The sequence below is a fragment of the Mesoplodon bidens genome (assembly GCF_964165515.1).
Source record: "Mesoplodon bidens genome assembly, chromosome: 1".
Taxonomy (NCBI): Eukaryota; Metazoa; Chordata; class Mammalia; order Artiodactyla; family Ziphiidae; genus Mesoplodon; species Mesoplodon bidens.
In genome coordinates this window covers 57873652-57895121 of record NC_138176.1, presented here as the reverse complement: position 1 = coordinate 57895121, position 21470 = coordinate 57873652, and the positions used below count along the sequence as shown (strand labels likewise).

General features: G+C 42.4%; 1 protein-coding gene across 1 annotated transcript in view; it reads right to left on the bottom strand.

The window, feature by feature from the left end:
* KCNIP4 (potassium voltage-gated channel interacting protein 4) overlaps nt 1-19443 on the bottom strand; it is a gene marked incomplete at its 5' end in the record, with an annotated part of 1198624 nt that extends 1179181 nt beyond the window's left edge. The window contains one exon of the mRNA XM_081253795.1: nt 19383-19443. Within this exon, the coding sequence (XP_081109921.1) occupies nt 19383-19443 (61 nt within the window). The remainder of the gene's footprint in view (nt 1-19382) is intronic.
* Between the last annotated feature and the right edge of the window lie 2027 nt (nt 19444-21470).

Below are 21470 nucleotides of genomic sequence, written 5' to 3'. Positions count from 1 at the left end.
TTTGTATGTCATAATGTTATTACAACCTGAAAGTCAAGTTTTACTAAGTTTAAGGACACTACTTCCAAATGCCTTATGTGATTCAATCACACTCAATTCTATTTTTTATCATCACACAAGGTGAAGATTAAGTACAACTGCAATGAAATAGATGCTCTGCTAATTCCCTCTTCCTCTGACAGCTGCTTCCCTACTCTCTGCCAGCCTCCGCCCCACCCCCTCCATCAACACCCATTGCCTGTGGGCCACGATTTCCCATTACTCTCTGATCTCAGATACAAAGGAAATTCTACTAATCCTCTACCAACAGAATAGCCTGCTCACTGGCCCTCAAATGTGCCTTATCTACTCCCGTTTCTCAACCTGCCAACCCACTTGATATACTTTTCCCTTCTGCTTCTATTACCCAAATGCCACCAATTCTCAAACTCAAGAGGCCCATCCCTTAAGCCTTCCTCTCCAGTTGTTCTAGCCCTCTGTGAGCTCATCCTTCTCTGACTACCTGCAGCATTCACTACCTTTGCTGATTATTTGGAGTTATTTCCATACCTCCTGGAATTGCTGTTTAATCTTCACATTGAATTAAATCACCAAATACTCTGTAGCCAAAAAACAAGCCACCAATTCCACCCAATGCTAAAGGAACATACAAATTAGCAAAGAAGAATGTCTGACAAATCAATATTTCAGAGGCTAGTTGGTGTCTTCTTAGTTCCGGTCATTCAGAAATGCAAAATAAAGTGAGCTGAAAGTGTATGGCTCTTGGTGAAATAGTAACGATTTGGGATAATCTTCCCCCCAATTAAGCTAAAGATTATAAATCTATACCACACTGCTCAAACCCTTATCTCTGCTCACTTCTCAGAAAATGACAGTCCCTTCTGTTTCACAGAATAACCTGTAGAGTATGAAGTCCTCCCAAAACCTGACTTCTTCCCTGCTGTCTCAGAGAAGAGCCTCACCACCCTATACTCCTTCTCAAGCCCCACCTGTCCACCTGGCCACTTATTCATTTAGACAAGACATATTTAGGCACTGGGGTACAAATATGACAACAAACTATCCCTGGACCAGAAGAACTCAGTCTCTTAGGGGAGACAGACATAGCAATAAAATATTGCACAAATAACAGCACTCAGGAAGAGTGAACTATATCCATTAATGCAGCTAGATCTCCTGATAGACATAATAACTGAAAAAGCCTTAAAATACACTATTTGTGCAAACTTTAAAACACACACATTGCTGTAGTCTGAATGTCTGTGTCTGTGTCTGTGTCCATGTCGCTCCCTCCTCAAATTCATACGTTGAAATCCTAACCTCCCAGTGTGATGGTATCAGTAGGTGGGGTTTAGGGGACGTGATGAGGCCATAAGGGTGGAGGCCTCATGAATGGGATTAGTGCTCTTATGAGAGAGACCCCACAGAGCTCCCTAGCCCACTTCAGCCACGTGAAGATTCAAGGAGAAGTCTGTGGCCCAGAAGAGTGCCCTCACAAGACCACGCTGGCACTCTGATCTCAGACTTGCAGCCTCCAGAGCCATGAGAAACAAATTTGTTTATAAGCTACCCAGTCTGTGGTATTTTATTACAGCAGCCCAAAAGGAATAAGGCACACGTGAAACGTATGACACGCAGTTCATGCACACTTACATTTGCAGATAAAAGGATATTAAGGTAAATTGGAAGGATGCACACCAAATCTATGGTAATGGTTGTAACTGCAGGAAAGAGGGGACAGGAAGGGGAACACGGAAGGTGACAAAATGGCTGTCAACTTTATTGTTAACATTTTGTTGCTGTCATGTAAAGAAGGCTGGAAGCAAATAATCTTGTAAAATTATTAATTATCAATTTTGGGTAGGAAATCCTCAGGGGCTTATTAATCTCTATACTTTTCTGTATTTTTACAAGTAGTTCAAATGTCAATAGACAATTGCAGAAGGGCTTTATGTGCCATATACAAGGCACAATGGTGATATAATAGAAGAATGATTCTCTCTCTTGTGTTTTCAGGCCACTGCTCTCCACTGTTGGGTCAATGCCTACACACATGCCCAAATTTCTCCCGTTTAACTAAATGAATCTGTGAGCAGTTACTCCCTCAAGCAACTGCTCCATCTCCCCCCTTTCCTTCACAACTAAACTTCTTAGAAGAGTTGCCTACACTTGCTCTCCTTTGTTTCCTCGCTCACACCCACACCCACTGCAATCTGGCTTCTGCCCCACTTAAAATTGCTTCCACCTCCTAACTGCCAAATCCTTTCGGTTCTCATTTTACCTAACCACGCAAAGCACTTAAGATAATTGACCAAGTACTGGAAAAGTTTCCTTCCCGTGGCTGCCATTGCTTCTACCTCCCTTTATGATCCATCTCTGACTCCTTTCGCTGGTGCCTCCTCTGGGGACAGCCACTTGATTCTAGTCTGTCTCCTAAGATGCCAAGCTGAGCTCTGTTCTCTCCCTAAATGATTCCCTCCATTCTCATGAATTTCCCTGCAATCCACCAGCTCCTAAATCTGTATTTCTAGCCCCTTCTGAGATCTAGACACATACCTTCAATTGCTAGCTGGCTTTTTCCTACATTCTCTACCTGTATCTCAATCCAAGACAACCATATCCTCAAGAATTCTCACTGAAGGTTAAAGCTAAGAATGTGGACAGCTTCTTGACTCCTACTTTTCTTATCCGCATTCCAATGTTTAGTGACTTACTGCAACACAACTCTTGAACCCATCACCTTGTCTCCACCTGCCACATTGCTTTAATTCAGGTCTCCCACTCCAAACTGTCTGCCCTACTGTTCTAACCAGCCCCACTTGACGTCTATGGAATTACATCCATCATTTCTCTCTAAAACACAAATAAGTGTCATTCCCTTGCTTAACATCCTTCAATAGCTCCCCACTGCCTGCATATTTTAATTTTAACTCCCCAGGCAAAAATGCAATGGCTTGAAACAATCTACCACCATCCACCCTTCCAGCCTCACTTTGGCCTCCCCACACTGCCAATATTCAGTCCACCTGGATCCTCTCACCATTCCCTGGACGTGGTTTGAGTTTTCATAAAAATCTGAGCCTTGGCACAGGCTGTTCTAACTACTTCGGAATCCCTTTCTCTCTCTTTCACTGGTTTTTGTGATAGTTGATTCACTCAACAAACATTTGGAACCTACTACGGGCAGGCCCTGTTCAAGGAGCATGGGATATACAGTGAACAAAATAGCCCATCTCTACGCTCATGGAGCCTAAATTCCAGAGGATTGAATTGCAGTCAGCAAATCTGAGGCATGATTTGAAGGTGTTTGTTTAAATCATTAGTAAGTCTAACACGAAATGAGAATGTTAACACATACGACTGTGGTGGCTTTCGTATGTCATTGTAGCTCATCCTCTGCAACTAGATCTCATCTTTCACTTCTTTGCAACCCCATGAGCACCAGTTACACACATGTACACATCCTATAGACTCTTTAAAATTTAAGGCTCAGCCCTTTCTTGATGGATACTATCCCTTCCCATGAAGGCCTGAAGGAACCTTTCCACTAAAGGGTTTGCAATTACACATTGTAATTGGGTAGACAGTGTTGACTCAGCTTCCCCGCAAATCAGCAGGCATCAGACCCACACTGCATGGGTTCATGAAATAGAAATAATAACAGGTGAGCTCTCTGTGGTTGAGTCAGGAAATGTCCATATGTCAGTGCTGATAACCTATACTGTTGTAACATACTCTTTCTGCATTGAGTTTTCCACTTTATTTTTTCAATTTATTGGACACTAGCTCATGTGTGTCTCGTGTAATCTTGGGGTATATGTAGACAGAGATTGAGCATTCTCTGGAATTGTAACATCCATCATGCATGAAGCAGTGGAAAACTCAGAATGCAGAAAGAGTATGCCAGAAACAAATCAGGACAAAGAAGAGTCTGAACAGTGCAGAAAAGTTCTCAGTTGGGATGGAGATGGCTGCAACTGGCCCGAGGCACTGAGGAAGGGTGAATAATTAATAACAGCGTTGCAAGGTAGCATTACCTCTGCAACACTTGATGTCTGTAAAAGTAAACACATAAATATTTATGGAAGTTAACCATTGATAACTGCACATCGTTTATAGTTCTTTTCCACTCACAGTTTTGTTCTAGGCTATAAACTCGAGTATATTACACTTTTCTCTTTATACTAGTCAAGAATAGATAGAAATGCCTTCATGAGAGGTTACGAGGATCAAACCTTTTGGGTTTGACAGTACTCTTTCCAGCATGCTTATTATTACCTAAGAAAAGAAAGAAGTTAAGCTTTACTAATAATTAGTATGCACACTTCTTGAAGTATGTGTATAATTTATGATGAAATCTATAAAAATGAAAGTACATGCTCAAAATATTTTTACAGATAGGGTACAAGTTCAGAACACTTTGGAGACTGCTGACCTAGACACTACATGGCTAGCAAAGAGTTCTAAATCACAGACAAGAATCAGATTTCAGATGGTAGGCAGAAGAGAAAAGGTAAATGGAAAAACAAACAAACAAAAAACAAGACAGAACAAGAAAATAATTTCAGATGCCAGAAAGGCAAGATCAACAGTTTGCTGGTCATTGGGATAACCGCATTACACTTTTTGCTGAGTGTACGGCCCAAGGCCAGATGTGATGTAGTTATTTGGTTATTTCGTTCCCCTGCTTAACACCTCTGATCACTTCTCATTGCCCTTAGGATAAGGTCCAAATCCTTAATAAAACTCAAACTCAACCATCTGGCCCTATCTGCCTCTTCAGCATTTATTTTCAGCCTCTCACTCTTTTTTTTTTTTTTTTGGACATTTTTAGTTCAAGTATGTTGTCCAATCTTGTTTCTACCTCTAAGTATCATTCAGGTGTCAACTTAATTTACGCTCCCTTTAGGAGTTGTTTTCTGACCCCTAAAACGTATTCAGTTTTTTCCCATGTGTTCCTATAGCACCTTTTGCTCACTGTTCTGAAATTCTCATCATGCTGCTAATGCATTGTTGAAGGTCTCTACTCCTTGCTAGCCATTTGTGAAGACAGAGAAGGTATCTGTATCCCCCAAGCACCCAGCACAATGTTTGATTTATAATACATGCTAAATAAATGTGCTGACTAGAGTGAAATGGAGTGAAATGTGTGCTGAGACTCAGGGAGAGAGGGAGAGAAAGAGAAGGAAAACAATTTCTTTGAGCTCCCTAAGTGCTTGCTTATGGCATTTCATGATGGCAGAATTTTGAGGCTCACCTAACAGTTATAACAATATTTGACTGCTTTTCTGTCAGTACATTTAGAGGCACTTCATTATCCATTGGTCAACAAATATTTGAACGCCCCTGTGGGTCCTGGACGTGTGCACAGCCTCTTTACTCTGGCTTGGCAGATACCAAACAATTAATTAAAACTGTATTCCTTAAGGAACAGTAGTAATAGGATTCATGACTTATTCTGGCAGGATGGAGGATGATGGCTGGAGTTCATGGCTTGCAGTAATGCTATATATTCTCATTTGGTTAGTCTCAGCAAGATTGCCTGTGCCCAGTGTCCACAAGGTGGGTGGGAGATGTAGATGCAGAATCAAGTAGTCCAGGGAGGGGAGGCAATGGAGCGAGGGCAGCTATGCAAGTAGAATGCTCTCCAGATCAAAATCATATCTTTGCATGGGATACTACACATCCTTCAAAAGCTTCCCTGTGTACGGCACTTCCAATGCCCAGTTTGCCCAGACCCTCACCTGCCACTAGCTTGCCCACATCAATCACTTCCATCAGCCCTTCAACTCAGGCTCAGGGAGACCCTGCAGTTTGTTTTCATTCAAATCCTTCAAGCATGAATGGTTCTTTTCCCAACCCACAAAGTTGGGAATCAAGGTTTTTCCCATGCAGCATCACTTGAATTGGGTACTGGCTTTGGATCTTTACCCTGGACATGATCTAGAAATCCACATGGAACTGTGTCAGGTCACTTGCCCTTTAACTCCATGTACCACAAAACAGGGCAATAAGCACTGTATCTGCTGAGCTGAGCCCAGCATTTCCAGAACAATATCAGGTCAGCCCAGAGTGCGACTCCTCACTCACCCCCAGCCCTGCCCCATCCAGGCATATTCTGTGCAGCCAGAATGTCTCAATTAATATTGCCTTAGTTGATATCCCTGTTCTCCCATCACTAGCTGTGTGGCGATGTGTGCGCTGCTTAACCCCTTTGAGCCTCAATTCATTTGTCAATAAAAGGGATATTCAAAACTACCTGGTGCTCCCCTTACCAGGGTACACCTCTAGTGCCCCAAATATAATGTTGAACATAGTACTTTTGGCCCTACATATACACACACACACAACAGACACACACAATTTCTTTCCTCTGTCTTACAGATAATAGCTTCCCATCATCATAAGCAAAGGCCTTTACTCAGACCCCTAAGTCAAGTATGGAGTCTGCTTATGTGCACATCTTTGACCCCGCTGCTCCTTGATCTCCCACCCAACTCCACACCCACATTCAATCAGTTACAAAGATCACCCATAATGTCACAAGAATTCTGCCAAATTCATCTTCTTCCCCTCTAACAACCCTCCCCAAGTGGCCAATCCTTTTTAAAATCTGGATAACAGCAATGTCTCCTCAGCTCACCTGTCCACCTGAACCCTCCCCTCCTTTCATCCTTCCTTCACAGCAAAACAAGACAACGCTTCCTACGGCGTCGCTTTTATTATACCATCATCCTTCTCAGAAACCTTGACTCCTTGTCCACTGGATAAAATCCACCATGCTGAGACTCTCCCCAATTTCATTTCTCAGCCTCGATACCTCTCAGACCATTACGTACTGCAAACTGCTGTCCCCACAAAATCCTTCATGCCACTCATTAAATGCTTCCTCAAAACCTCTCAAAACCCCCCTGGCCACTCACAGCCCAGCTCACAGCCCAGCTCCTCCACAGGGTGCTCTGCAGCAGACCCCTCCAGGACTGCCTCTCCTTCCCTTCTGCCTTAGAGGACAAGATCGACCCCTTCCAGGGAACAAGTGCCCTTCCTCACAACTCCCTCCCTCCATAACTGCCCCCGTGCTCCCAATCTCACCACTCTCCTGACCGCCCACCCTCGGGATTAAAGGGCTTTTTCTCAGTCCAAACTAATTTATAAAAATGACCACAACTCACATTTATCAGGTCCTAACTATTTGTCAGGCACTACACTGAGCACTTGATATATACATTAGTTCAGTTCATCCTCAATGCAACCTGTCGAAATGGGTTCTCTTCATTGATTTACCATTCAACATACATTTGAGTGAATTTTAATAGGGAAGATAGTAAAAAAATAAATAAATAGATACAAAACTATAGTATATATATTATTATAGTATATATAAATAATATCATAGTCGTATAGTATATATAATTTTTTTCTTTGAAAAATATAGTATAAAAGCTATGAAGAAAAGTAGGGTCAAGGAATAGGGAGACACAGCTGAATTGTTATATTAGATGAAGTCATCAGAGAAGTAATATTTTAATGGGAACCTGAAAAAGTGAGGAAGCAAAACAGTGGAGTATATGGGGCAAGAATGTTCCAGGCACACATGAAGAGGCTAAGTTACAAAGAGGCCATGCGGCTTCCAAGGGTAGCAGACACCATATCTGAACCCTAGTTCTGACCCCAGAGTCTTATTCTTAGACCCCATTCTTTATCTACCATTAATGTTCTGCAGCAATTCACTCTGTTAACTAGCTCTGGCTTTTTGAAACTCTTTTATTCCCCATTAGTTGACAAGTATGGGCCATCCGTGTGCTGGGCACTGACCTCCATAACATTCTCCTCTCTAATTGCTTCTCCACACATTTTCCTGATTTTACACCCATCTTCCACCCTTATTCTTCATAGTTCTAATCCTAAACTTTGTCCCCTACTCAACTTCATGTCTTCAATTACCTTTATCTATTTGCAGCTGGCTCCCAAATTTGACTCTCCAGCTTAGTTTGATAGCCAGCATCTTGGGTGTAAGGCCATCGCTCATTTATCTCTCTATTCCCAGTACCCATCACAACACTGGATGCTTAATAAACGTGTGCTTCTCTGAAATCAACTAAACTTGAACTCCACATTTCCAACTGCCTTTGGGACAGTTTGACCTGGATGCTCACCTAGCATATCAAAATCAATATTTCTAAAAATGAACATGTTATCTTCCCCCCAAAACCTGTTGTCTTCCTTGCTTCTCCATCATGACACCATGAGGCACCCGTCACCAACCTCCCCATCTTTCTCCTTCCCAGTCATCCCACCCTTCCATTCCCATTGCCTTTACCATTGTTCAAACATTTACTTTCCCTCATTTAGACTATTGCAACAGCCTCCTAATGACATCTTTGTCAACGGTGCAGCCTACACAGCTATGCAAAATTAATATTCCTCATTCTGTCACTCCTCCTAAATTCAACTGGCTCCCCACTGTCTACAGAATCAAATCTCACTCTTATGTACCAGATTTCTACAGCCCAGTACCTACTAGACATCTCCATTTTGATATCCCAAAAGGTCTTAAATGTTACAGTTCCAAACTGATCTCATTTTCTTTCAACTAAACCTCCTTCTGTATTTCCCGTCTACATAAACATATGTCACCCACCCGTTACCCAAACCAGAAATCTAGAAGATGACCCAGGTTGCTCCTTCTCCCCCAACCCCAATTATAACCTATCATCAAGTCTTCTTGGTCTCATCCTCTGCTTATCTCATGTGTACCCTCCATCCTCCACCACATCACCAGTGCTTTAATATGATCCCAGTGTGCCTCACCTGCAATTCTACCTCAGCAGGTCTCCATGCCCACTGTTTCATTCCCCTTCTGTCCATTTGCCACATCACTGCAGTAATCTTCCCAATGTGCAAATGTGATCATGCTGTGCTCTTGACTGAAATGTATCAGTAGCTCCCCGATGCCTTCACATCCTGATGCTGACTACTGCGCCAGCTCCCCATTTTCCTTCTACCCCAACCTTCACTGCACATGGGACTTCTCACTGTCCCGATTGTACCACCACGTTTTCTTAGAACCAGCCTCAGAGCCACAGCATTCCCTGCCTAAAACATCCATCATCCCACCTGCTGTCTTTACCTGGAAAACTCATTCTCATCCTCCATTCCCATCCAGTCTAGGGAGCTTACTGTGATCCTACCTACCTGCATGAGGTGACTCATATATGTCTTTCCAAAGCACTCTGTGCTTAGTGCTGTCCTAAGACTTTGACATTCCAATTACCATCTCACATGTCTATCTCTTTAACTAGATTCAGGGTTTCCCATGGGATATTTTTCATCTCTGTATTCTAGTACTTAGAACAATACTTGACAAATAATAGGTATTTTAATATGTTTTACAAAAGAATAAATTGCCTCCCATTTGGAGAATCCCCCACTGACATGTGGAGCAGCAATATTATCTAGTCTACAGTTTAATGCTAGTTTTTCCACATAGGACTTGGTTTATATTTTATGTGACTCTGTGAAACCCATATCACTTAGTAACAAACCGTGTGATTATGAAAGGTGTACTCTGTGCTCCTTCGGCTTGTTATTTCATAGAAGACAGGGACTGCAGCTTCTGATATCCTCCACCAAGGACTTACCCCAGGGTTCTAGGAAAGTATTTAGTTAGCAGGTGTCTGTGAAAATGAGATAAGCCAACATGCTCTACCTAATCAATACACAATTCAGATCAAGTAGAATTCTGGGGTGGAGAAGGAAGATATGATTTAAAAGCTTAATTCCTAAACAACTAACATGCTTTTTTATTTTCTGAAATGTTGACTTGCAGTGTCCCTCGTATAGTAGGTAATTGATCAATGTGTTTCAAAGGACTGTTGAATAGCATCCTCAAAACTATTTTGAAAATACCAGAACATAAATTGCATTAAGAAGTTATAACTGTCTCTGCTTGAGATCTGAAATTCTATTCTAATGATATTTATGAAAAGCCACAATCTCATGATCAGGGATCCAAGATAAATGTAACTGTGCTTTAAATTGCAATGTTTCTAACAAATTATTTCTACAGTTCAACCTTCCCAGTGTAGTGTTTGTAGATTTTACATTGTATTTATCCTGAGAAGTGAACAAAAATCTTAAAGTATTAGGTTTTGTAGTGACTAATTTTCATTCAGAATCTATATCCACAACTTTAATTGAACTAGGAGGTTTTATATGGTTTAACTACAAATCTGGTTCTTTTGTTAGAAGCGCTTGTATTTATATCACCTTTGAGTTTTGCAGTTTAGGATGTGCTGCCTTTTTAAAAACTATCTTATAAAACCTCCATCAAAAATGGGGTTTATTCTTTAAATAAATAGCAGGAGAATTATCTCCCTTTGTGTTCCTGCATATTGCTGTATTTTACAGTTTCCACCTTCCTTTTTCCACATTTCCCAATGCCCGGTTCTGAACTCTCATTATTTTATTCTTGTTTCCCAAGACTTCCCTCCCCACAACCTTCAAATTAACGTGAGGCACCTGTGTTTCAGAACCGGCACCAACTCTCTCAGAAATCACAACTTCAGCAGGAAACTATGATGAAACCGGACCAAGCGAGAAACGGAAATAGGGAACAGACTGCAATAATACCGCGCAGCCCAGAAGGAAGCCTCAAATTAAAGGGAGTTTGGGGAAATACATGATACAAAAAGAGTATTTGAGGAATTCTTGGAAAAGATGCAAGAAAGACTTAGTGAATCTAATGTTCACAAGTGCTCACAATATTAAATCAGGTATAATAATATCCTTATGATAAATGATTGATTCTATAAAGTCACATTTAAGAATTAGAGTGATATTCTAGTTAATTTTTTAAAATCCTACACTAACTTGAAATGCCTCTGCCTTTACCAGAACATTATTTAAACTGGCAAATAAAGAGCTAGGCATTTTCAGTTCCTTTATGACTACCTTTATATAGAAGTTATTACTCATTTTGTATTCTCCAAGCATCAAAATCATGTTTGTTTTATGGAAAAAGTGCACTTCCTCACAGACTCCCAGCATCATAGGTTTTAAAAATCTTTAAAATGGCTTAGATAATGTCACAATGTATTTAAGTGGTGGACACATAAACCCATATTACAGGAGAATGGAAGGCAGGAAAATATTGGACGATAGAACAAATATAGAATTTTGATCTCAGTTCTTCTGATAGCTTTATTTTGTAAGATCCCAAGAAAGAAAAATCAAGCTCAATATCACTGCTTTCACTGCATCCACTTGTAAAGGAATGGCACTTATATTAACTGGAGGTAATCTTGCTTTTCAACATCCATCTCACTTCATCTTTATGTCTGTATGGCAATGAATATTTTAAAATATACATGTTTATTTATTCCTCCCCTACTCGACTGTAAATACCTGGGGCATACTCAATAAATATCTCTTGAATACACCGTAAGGTCTCTAAAGGCAGTCTCTACATCTCACTCATCCCAGCACCAAGTAGTTTCTTTGTAAATACATACTTTTGCTGATTAATCTCATTTCATCATTACAGAATGCATCCCTGTAACCTACAAGTGGATGTAATTACCACCATCTTATAGGTGAAGAAAGAGGAACAGCAACATGATACTCAGTGGCTATTTTATATGTTCCCATGTTCCCACTTTTCTGAATTAAATTAAATTGCTCTAAATTAAACTTGTTCTCAGGACTGGATTTGACAGGGTTATTTTTGAAATGTCTGTTATTTCTATATTATTGTTTTGGTTTTTTCCCAAACTCCGTGCAGACACAACAAGAAGACCTAATGATCCCATTTCCACAGTGATGGAATGGATTGGAGTACGAGAGGGTATGTCCACCTTTAGGGTATAACCATAATATAAAATGCTTTTATTCATTCAACACATCCCTGGAGCACTTACCACATACAAAACATGGATAAAAGGTATGGGCTAGATCAATTTTTTTTGTGAGTAGTTTCTTATGATATTCTAATGAAAATTTAATTAAAGTACAAAAAGTTACAACCCAAAATAAAGCCCCTGGCAGGATATCTATTCTGAGATGTAGATCAGTTTAATAGCTACATGTGCTATTTTATTATGAAGCTCGTGAAGACTTTTGGAAGTCACATCTTCTCTGGTTTAAAAAAATCATATTTGGGGACATTTTTCAGGGCACCCAGGCATCTGTAGCACAGTGTGCAGATGCTATTATAATGAAGACATGAGAGAGAGAAAGAGAGAGGGAGGGAGAGGGGGAGAAAGGGAGGAAGTATGCATAGTCATTAGACTGCAGTAGTTACTATATCAGTCAAATCTGATTTTGATTCCTATTTGGGCTGCAGATAATGTCATTTCTTAAATAAACTGCTTCACTCAAAAGATCCTTCAAATATTAAGAAGTGCTGACATCTGGGGATGAAGTCTACTTCTTCTCCAAAACCTTTTTTAGAGTAAAGATCTATAAAAAATTGCCAGTTCAAATTCCCTAAAGACTTTTTATTCACTATTCATGAGCAGATGCTGCCCGAATACCTGGGGGGACACTTTCCTAACTAGCCAGTCCAAATCCCAGGTAACCAAAAAGTTATGCACTGTTACTGTAAAATGGGTTGACTACTTATTTTTACTTAAATAAATAATTAGGGGAGAATATGTAGGAGAGAGAAGTTTCCAAAAGGTCAATAATATATCCAAAGAGACAACCTATTTCCAATGGGACAGTCATTCAACCGCACTGGCTGTGTCCATTAGAGAAGAAAAATCAGCCCTTAACATATTGGCATGAAGGCCAAGTGCTCAATATGGCAAATTTTACATTTATATCCATGTTCACATTATTCATTAGATGGTCAAAGTGTACAAAGAAGTTACATGTGTAAATGCTGACAGTCTCTCTTTTTTTTCAGACTTTCTAATAATATGTGGATATGTATGTGCATAGAGCAGCCTACAGCAAAGAAACTAGGCAAGAAGGGAGACCGTCCCAGCGGTGAGAGTAAAAAAACTGAACCTCATCTCATCTCAGCCCTGCCATGGTTTCCACAGCTCTGCCAATTCCCTCCCAACACGGCCTGATTCTGTGAAGTCTGATATGGAAGAAAATGCACCGGAGGAAGTGGATGTGTATATGCTGAATGATGTTTCAGTTTTTTAATTTTTCCATTCCTTTCCACAGCCACTTCTATAGTAAAAGGATTTATCATCTGATGAAGATAATGATGATGGTAATAATAATGGCAGACATGGTGGTGTAGCCATTTAGGCTCTGGGTTGGGGAATGTCAAGGCCTATTCTCTGTAACACTAACTCAGACTAGTATCGACAATCACAATCATGATTCAGAGTGAGTACTTAACTCATCTTTCCACTCTTTTATTGGAAGGGGAACCAGGAGAGGTGATAATCACTAACTGGGGGCCCCCTGAACTACCAATCCTAGGGGTGATAAGTCTGGAAGGATGAGGGACAGTCATAGCCACAGTATCCAAAGATGACACTGCCTATTGCTCTAAATACACAGAAAACACTGGTTACTTATTAAGCTCTTCTTTGGAAATGACGTAAACTCTCACAGCCATGCATTACAGATGCAAGAACATGCACAGTTCAGAAGAGCACTATCTTGGTGTCAGATTACTCTACTCATAGACCTGGCCCACTGAATGGAAAAGACAGAACCAAAAAACCACTTCCGGTAGATGGCTTAACAAGCAATCAAACGTGAATTGTAATTTTGGGTCTTTGATGGGTCTACCACTGGGCAGTATGGTTTAAATTCCGTAACTACATTTTAAGCACCTACTATTTTTTGAAGCACTGTGCCAGTCATCTGCAGGGGTACAAAAATTAGCAATTCATGTATGGTACTCGCCATCAAGGAGTTACAACTTAAGACTGCACACCAAACAAATATACATAGCTTATTCTGCCTTGTTATTCAGATATCAGTCAAAAATAAAAGGAGAATGACTGATGAAAATTCAAAGTGTAATTCTTTGGGGAGGAGACAGGGAAAAATTAGTAAGGCTGCATTGAAAAGGACAAGGCATTTGAGATGAGTCTTGAAGGACGTGTTCGATGTTGAGCATTCAACAATGTTCAGTGAGTAATGTTGGGGCAGGAAGTTCATTCTAAGCAGGAGGTACAACATGAGATATGTGTAGGGACTAGGGAACAATTCCGTTTATCAGGTCAAGGTGTAGCCCTAGAAGAGTCATGAAAAGAAAATGTTGGGATGCAGGACTGTCACCATGGAAACCTTGACTATCAAGCTAAGAAAACAGTATTTTTAGTTCCATAAGTAATGGCAAGGATTTTGCATACAAAGAGAATGACCTGACTCAAATCAGGTTTTAGTAAATTTATTCGGTTGTGAGCGGGGAGCAGCACTTAGTGCAAACAGGAGACAGCCATGACAGCCTGGGAAATAATAAAATCTTGAGTGCTGCAATGGGAGTTGGAGCGGGGAGCTGGACATAAAAGCTAGAAGAGAATCAGAAGAGGATTAGTAAGGCTTGGTGACCGATTCCACATGGAAGGGGAGGAAAGAATCAAGGTAGGAAGTACCATACAGAAGGAAACACTTTGCTTTATTTTATAACTGCATGCCTCAGAAAATGATGTCACCATTATCAAAATTTGGACAAGAAATTATTCTTAGAAGAGAGGATATGTCTTTTCTGACATACTGATTTCGAGGCGCTGGTAAAACTTGCTGATAGGTCTGACCAACAGGGCATGGAAATGTCCATCTGGTAATGGGGAAAGGGGTTGGGCCAGAGCTATAGACTAAGGAGTCCTCTGCATCCAGGTAAGATGCATCAAAACCACAATTAGATTAGGGAGGGAGGAGAGAGAGAGAAGAGAATGAAGAAAGAACTTTGTGCAAAGTTGCACAAAATAAACAAAGGAAGAAATAAGGGTCAGAAAATGAGATGTGAGAGAAGTAGGAGGAAAGAGAATAATGCAGTGTCACAAAATGCAAGGGAGGAGATCTTCATTCAACAAATATCTGTTATTGAGCAAATACTGTATGTCAGGCTTCAGGCCAGACTCTGGGACATAGTGCTGGGCACAACACAACGGCTCTGCTCTCAGGGTTCACAGTCTTCTAAGGAGTGTGGATAAACAGCATGAAGCACTGCAGTGAGCTCAGGACAATGTGAATGGAAAAAAGACCACTAGGACCTTTAAGCAATGAACAGTTTTGAAAAAGAAGTAAGTGATTTAATGCCCAAGGGTGAATAAATGTGTAGTGGTAGATGTAGTTACATAACTTTAAAATATTTTTAAGGATGGTAAAGGCCCATTGAGCAAATTAAAAATTCATTTTCCCTCCTTACCTCCATTTCTCCTTCTCTCTCTCTCTCTCTCTCTCTCACACACACACACACACTCTCTTTAATCTGCTTGAAAGTCCCTAAGAAGGGAGGTTATTAAGTAAGCAAGCACACTCTGCAATGAAATATTGCAAAGCAATATTATCCATATGTTCTAGGAAACCAGAGAGGACAAGAAAAACAAATAAAAGGACAAAAAAAGATTAAGAAGGACCATAAACTTTAAGCCCAGAAACAGACCTTCAAAAGATTCAACTACTACTATCTGGTCTACGATTCCACAGAAATCTTGCACACATGTTTTATATTGCATGGATCATTAATTTCCAAACCATCTATAGCCTTATGTTATGAAACTCTGCATAAGCATTGGCCAGAAAAAGAAAAGTGGAGCAAGAGGAAGAGGGTTGTTGAATTTTAACACTTCACCATATCATTTGATTAGAACCTTCTTACATTCAACAACACAGAGAAAAGGGAATAATGCCTTGTGCCATAAAAAGCTTCTCCTTGGTTCAGAATAAATAGGCTTTTCACTACTACCCTTGTGGAATTACTACTCCAAGTTTGCCTTATCCTTAATAAACCCCAAACTTAAGCTGGAGCCATGATACATCCATCACACAATACAAAAATGAAGAGGACTATTCACTGTACTATTGTTGATTCCCAAACTCAGGAGCTTCCCAGGTGAAATTTGATACTGGGCCCCATACACAGAGGGCAAAAAGAGACCAAAGAAAGAGGCAGACCACTCCATACTGGTTGGTGGCAGGTTTACTACACAAGTGACCTTAAATACAAGGCTTGTCTTGGGCAAAGCAAGACGAGGAGATCTCCACACCTGCCCACCAGATTCTTAAAGGTTTATATAGAGGCTTTAACTAGGTTCAGTCACGTATACCACCCAGATGATCTCAACAAGTTACTCTCTCAAGGCTGTGTCCTTGAAAAGGGCTCGGGCTGTGAGAAGAGTGGGCAGAACGTACATTCCAAGGACAGGGGACTGGGGGAGGGGCCTCTGATTACCCAGGTCCAGCTCTGGGTCTATTTGCGGGCCACGCCCACTCTACTACCTCCTCCAGCAACTGCTGAAACACCCACTTCCCTCCCCACTTTTAGCTGTAGACTACATCACATAACATCTGCTATCCCTACGTTACAGGGCACAAATTAAGGACACCGATGAACAATTTTATGGGGCTATTTCCTCTGACCTTATTTCTGATTCTCTTTCAAATACACTAGTGAATTGGCATCTCCCTCTCCACCAGTAGCAGGATTATGTTTGATTTTACAGCAGGGAGCAAAATAATGGGAGTGGACAATGACATGAAAAATATATTTGGGGCAAGCTTTTGGGTTAATGTGGAAGCTGATGAGAGGGAGGGTAAAAGTGAGCACTATGATTCCGAAGAAACCTTCTCTACTTGTATGAAGTCATTGACAATCATCCATTTTCTGTTCTGCACAGTATTAAGTGTCAACTACAGTGACTTAGAAGTGGTATTCATCAGTTAACATATTAAACATATTACCTGTTGAAAAGAGTGAGGAATGATCTTTTTTAGTTATTTTATTTTAAACTTTTAGCAACGCAACTCAACCCTGCTCCCATCTTTCCTACATTTCCCTCCCTACTTTCACTTTAGTGTAGTTTTCACCTGTGTTTCTCAACAAACTGTTTTTCACAGTATTCTGGCTCTAGAGTCAGGTCATAAAACACACACACACACACACACACACACACACACACACTTCTCCAATTCCTGATTTCCCTCTCATCTTCATACATTCCTCTCAGTCTGATCCTCCAGTTAAATTTTGTTTAAATTTCAATTAAATCATTTTATAAACCTCCATCCAAGAGGCATATATTCAAGAGAAAAGCATCATGGTCACCTTAGAAGTTATGCTAATGTCCACTTATTTGAAAAGAAACAAGAGGTCAGGGACTATTGTTTTAAAACAAGAATTGAAACTAGAGTTGAAACCTTCAAAAATGACACTTTTCTCGTCCCAGGATTGTCAAGACTACCCTATATTTGAGCACAAATCACCAACGTACTAAAGCTTATGTTTGCTGAAAATAATATAGACTACATACCTGGGGATCATTCTCTAATATAAACTTGAAACAATTACACTAAGAACAACAACAAAAAAAGGTGCTTCAAACATTTTTTCCCCTTTTTTCTTCTATAACAATTAACTCTAAAAACATGTGAGTACAATTCAAGAAACAGGTGTCAAATCAATTCAAGCCAGAAAACACTTCCCTTTTGGTCCACCTGAGCCAAGATATAAATCAACATCTTTCTATTCTCCAAAGGAACAATGAACACATGCTGATTCTAGAGATGGTACTGAAAGTTATTTTTAATACATCATACTCCCCAGATGTGATTTCATCTTTCTCATTTTACCCAGTAGAGATTATGGCCACCTATGGCACTGTGAATAGAACAGACATGCTGATTCAATCCCCATCTGGCCAATTAAAGACGAGGCCCAGCCAAAAAGCTGTTATCGCTGAGCAGCCGAACGATGCAAACCACCCAGTTGCCCAGACTTCTGATCCTACAACCCTCTCTATCTTTGAGTACCTACTATTGCCTTGTGCATGAATAAGTCCCTGAAAGGATAGCTAGCTCCCTACCCTATTCTGAGTCAAAGGAACTGCAAAGACAGAGAGCCTATGAACTCAACAACTACTGAGCCCTCTACACTTAAATTGCCATTCTGAAAAATTCAGTCTCTTCAAGATTATGAGTATCGCTCATAAAATATATCCTAGACGTACTTAGTTTGCAATGAGTGGCAGCTATTGTCACAAGGAAGACCTAAACTAAACATAATTACAAGTCAAATTTGGGGCTTTAAAGGTGACCGTCATATTATTTTTTCCAGCCTACAAGGACATTTTCTTTAAAATTTCACATACTAAGAAGACTAGAGTCCTCCCAGTTACAATCACCTGAACTGATGGAGGGAAGGGAAGAAAGGGAATGTGTCCAAATCTCAACGTCCATAAATTAGGGTGATGGACTCAAGTTGAAGTGGCCCCATTTCCCTGGATATAAACAGGTAGAATGTGGAAATGCCTCTTTCCTTGCAACTTTACATCAAGTGCAAGTTTTTCATAGCCATGTGTGACTCCTCATCTTATATAATCTGGGAAATGTCCAGCTCTCAATCACTCTCAGGTTCCCTACAACACCCTTCATTCGATTTACGGCTCCTCTAAAAAACTATACACATCGAAGCTACCTAAAAACAAATCGATTCAACCGAAGAGGCTTTATTGGGTTGAGAGGGGTGGGAGATATCGTCCTGTATTTCGCTATGGATACCACTAAACTGATCAAAACGTGCCCTTTCCCTGCTTTCGCAGAATGCACAATACTCTGAAACCAAGCTCCTTGCACAGAGTGCCCAGTACCTTTCCAAGGCTATACTATGTATAAATTATTTCCAAGGGTCACTGAGGACCATTTTCTCTGAACACACCAAACTGAAGCTGACAAAAACAAGACATACGGTTCTGCTGAAGCATCTGACCTGGGAAACATTCCGCCTGTATATTACCAGGGGACGAAAACAGAGTTTTAATGAAGAAATGTTTGGGAGCATAAAGGCAACGTGGAGGGAGAGGATCAATACTATTTCAGCTCATTTATCCCCAGGTGTTAGGAGAAGGAAGTGTGTGGTCTGAAGTCATCTGGCAGATGCACCAACAACATGGGAAATTTTCAGAGAAGGCAAAAGTAGGCACAAGATCGCAGGGAACCCTGCCACCGGCGAGTTTCACACACACTTCAAACACCTCTTCTTCCCCGACCTGGACCTCGCATGCACCCCCTCTCCTTCGCACCCCCATTCCCGCCGCTGCCCGCCTCCCCTTCCCAGTCCCACCCAGGTGACTGTTTCTCATGCAGCAGAGGCAACAAGCGTCCCCAGCCCGGGAAGGGGTCCCCCGTCTGAGCTTGCGAGGGAAGGAGGGTGGACGCGGGCGCCCGCTCCAATGCTTATTGCATCCTACCGCCTGTGGAGCTCGCCTCCTCCAGCTGAGCCGAGATGCTTTCCACCCTCCTCACATTCATCTTTGGGGACGCGGGGTGCAGGAGCGAGACTCGGGAGTCAACCGGCCCAGGGGTGTCTGGCGATGGGTCTAGCACCGGAGCGCCCTCGCCGCTCAGCCCGGGGGCGTCCGCCGCGCTGGGAGAGAGAGAGGCGACGGCGGCGGCGGCGGCGGCGGCGGCGGCGGCGGCGGCGGCTGCGAAGCGCGCGGAGCGGGGTGCAGGTGCGGGCGGAGGCCGGAGGGGGGCGCCGGGGGCGCTGCGCGGCACTGGGCGGCGGGGGCGCGCGGGCGGCGGGCTGGAAGCGGGAGCCGCCAACCGAGAGCCCGGGAGCGAGGCGCCCTCCCCTCTCCCGCTCCGCGCGCCGCCTCTGCCACCTGCGGCCGAGTCACCGGATGGGGGGTGGGGGCTGGCGCGGGGGCTCTGGCCACCGAGTAGCCAGACCCTAAGGAGACCGGAGGCGACTCCGAGAGTTGCCAGCGGGTTGTGAGCGGTGCCTCTCGGACCCCGTCTTGGTGCGCGCAGCGCCGGCTCTGCAGAGGGGCTCGAGGGCACCGCGCCTTCGCAGAGAATGCGCTGTCGGATCCCCCACGGGCTCCAAGTCAAGGCTAGAGCTCGCGATGTTGCTGCGCAAAGTTAGGCTGAATTCGAAGGACACCAGAAGGGAAGAGCAAGGAGATTCCTTCTCCAGAACCGGGCAGAGCGCCAGAAAGTCCTGGAACTCCTAGCTGGGAAACTTTCCCAGTTGAAGTTAGAACCAGTCATGCGACTTGGCTAGGTGTTGAGAAAGGCAAGGCGGGCTCTTCCCACCCAGGGGCGCGGGCAAGGCCGAGATGAGAATGGCACCTTGGAGAGAGGGAGTGGAGGAGACTGGGGAGGCGTTTCGGACAAGCATCCATAGGAAAGGTTTCACTTGAGGGCTCCTTGGCAGCTCTGCGGGGAGGTGGCGCTCACCGCCCCGGGGAGTTCATCACGCAGGGTCACTTGCCCTCTTAAGCAAACCAAGGCCGGGGATGTTTGGGAAGATAAAGACAAATCAATAAACCACTTGTAGCCACGGTTGCTACTTGAGAAAACCAAAGTCAAAATGCTGATTTCTGTGTCCCCAAAAGTCAAGGGCATGAAGCATCTTTTGAGAAGAAAGGTCAAGTTGACCAGTTCTCTGGGCTAACTGAAATAAAATTCCCTCCCACTCTCAACTGCTCGACTGGCCATGATTTGGGTGGAAGCCATTTACGATTGTTTTTGCAAAATCACCGGCTCTTCCTGTGCAGCACCCACACCCACCCTTAGACACTTTCACCAGCTGAAATCGTGCCCCCTTACTCCGAGACTGTCTCAACTGCCACGTTCTCTTCCTTCTTCCCACCCCCAAACCTTGGAGAGACAACCTTGATCTCTTGCGATGCCTCTGACTTTCATTTCAGTTCATGGTTAAGGGGAGTGGTACTGACACCACCATTACCTGGGTTCAAGTCTACTGCTTACTAATTTTGTGACCTGGTGCAAATTATTTACATCAGTTGTAACAACGGGATAATAACAGCGCCTATTTTATTGGTCTTCTGTGAGGATTTAAGGGAATCAGTGGATGTAAAGGGCTTAGGGCAGTGCCTGGCACACGGGAATCTCTAATTCTGCAGAAACTCTTTCCAGAAACCACTCTCACAACTTTTACTCTACAGATGATCACTAACACCTGTCCAGCTCTAAATTCCATCATTTTCTATCAGATAGCTTCTAAAGCTGTGTTGATTTGGGTCCAGCAGACTGGGTCAGAATCCCAGTTCCAACTGATATTAGTGGTGTGTCCAAGGGCTAATAACCTCCCTTTCTCATCTCTAAAATGTAGAAAGTAAAGGTGTCTGCTTCCATGAACTGTTGGAAACGTTAAATGAAGCAACACCTGTGAAGTGTTTAGAAAGGTTCTTGGCACATGGGTAGAGCTCAGTAAGAGCTGCCACTATTATCACTATCCTGATACATAGCTATCATCATTATCATCATCCTATTTTGTCATGATGAACTCAAAGGCATCACCACCTTTTCCA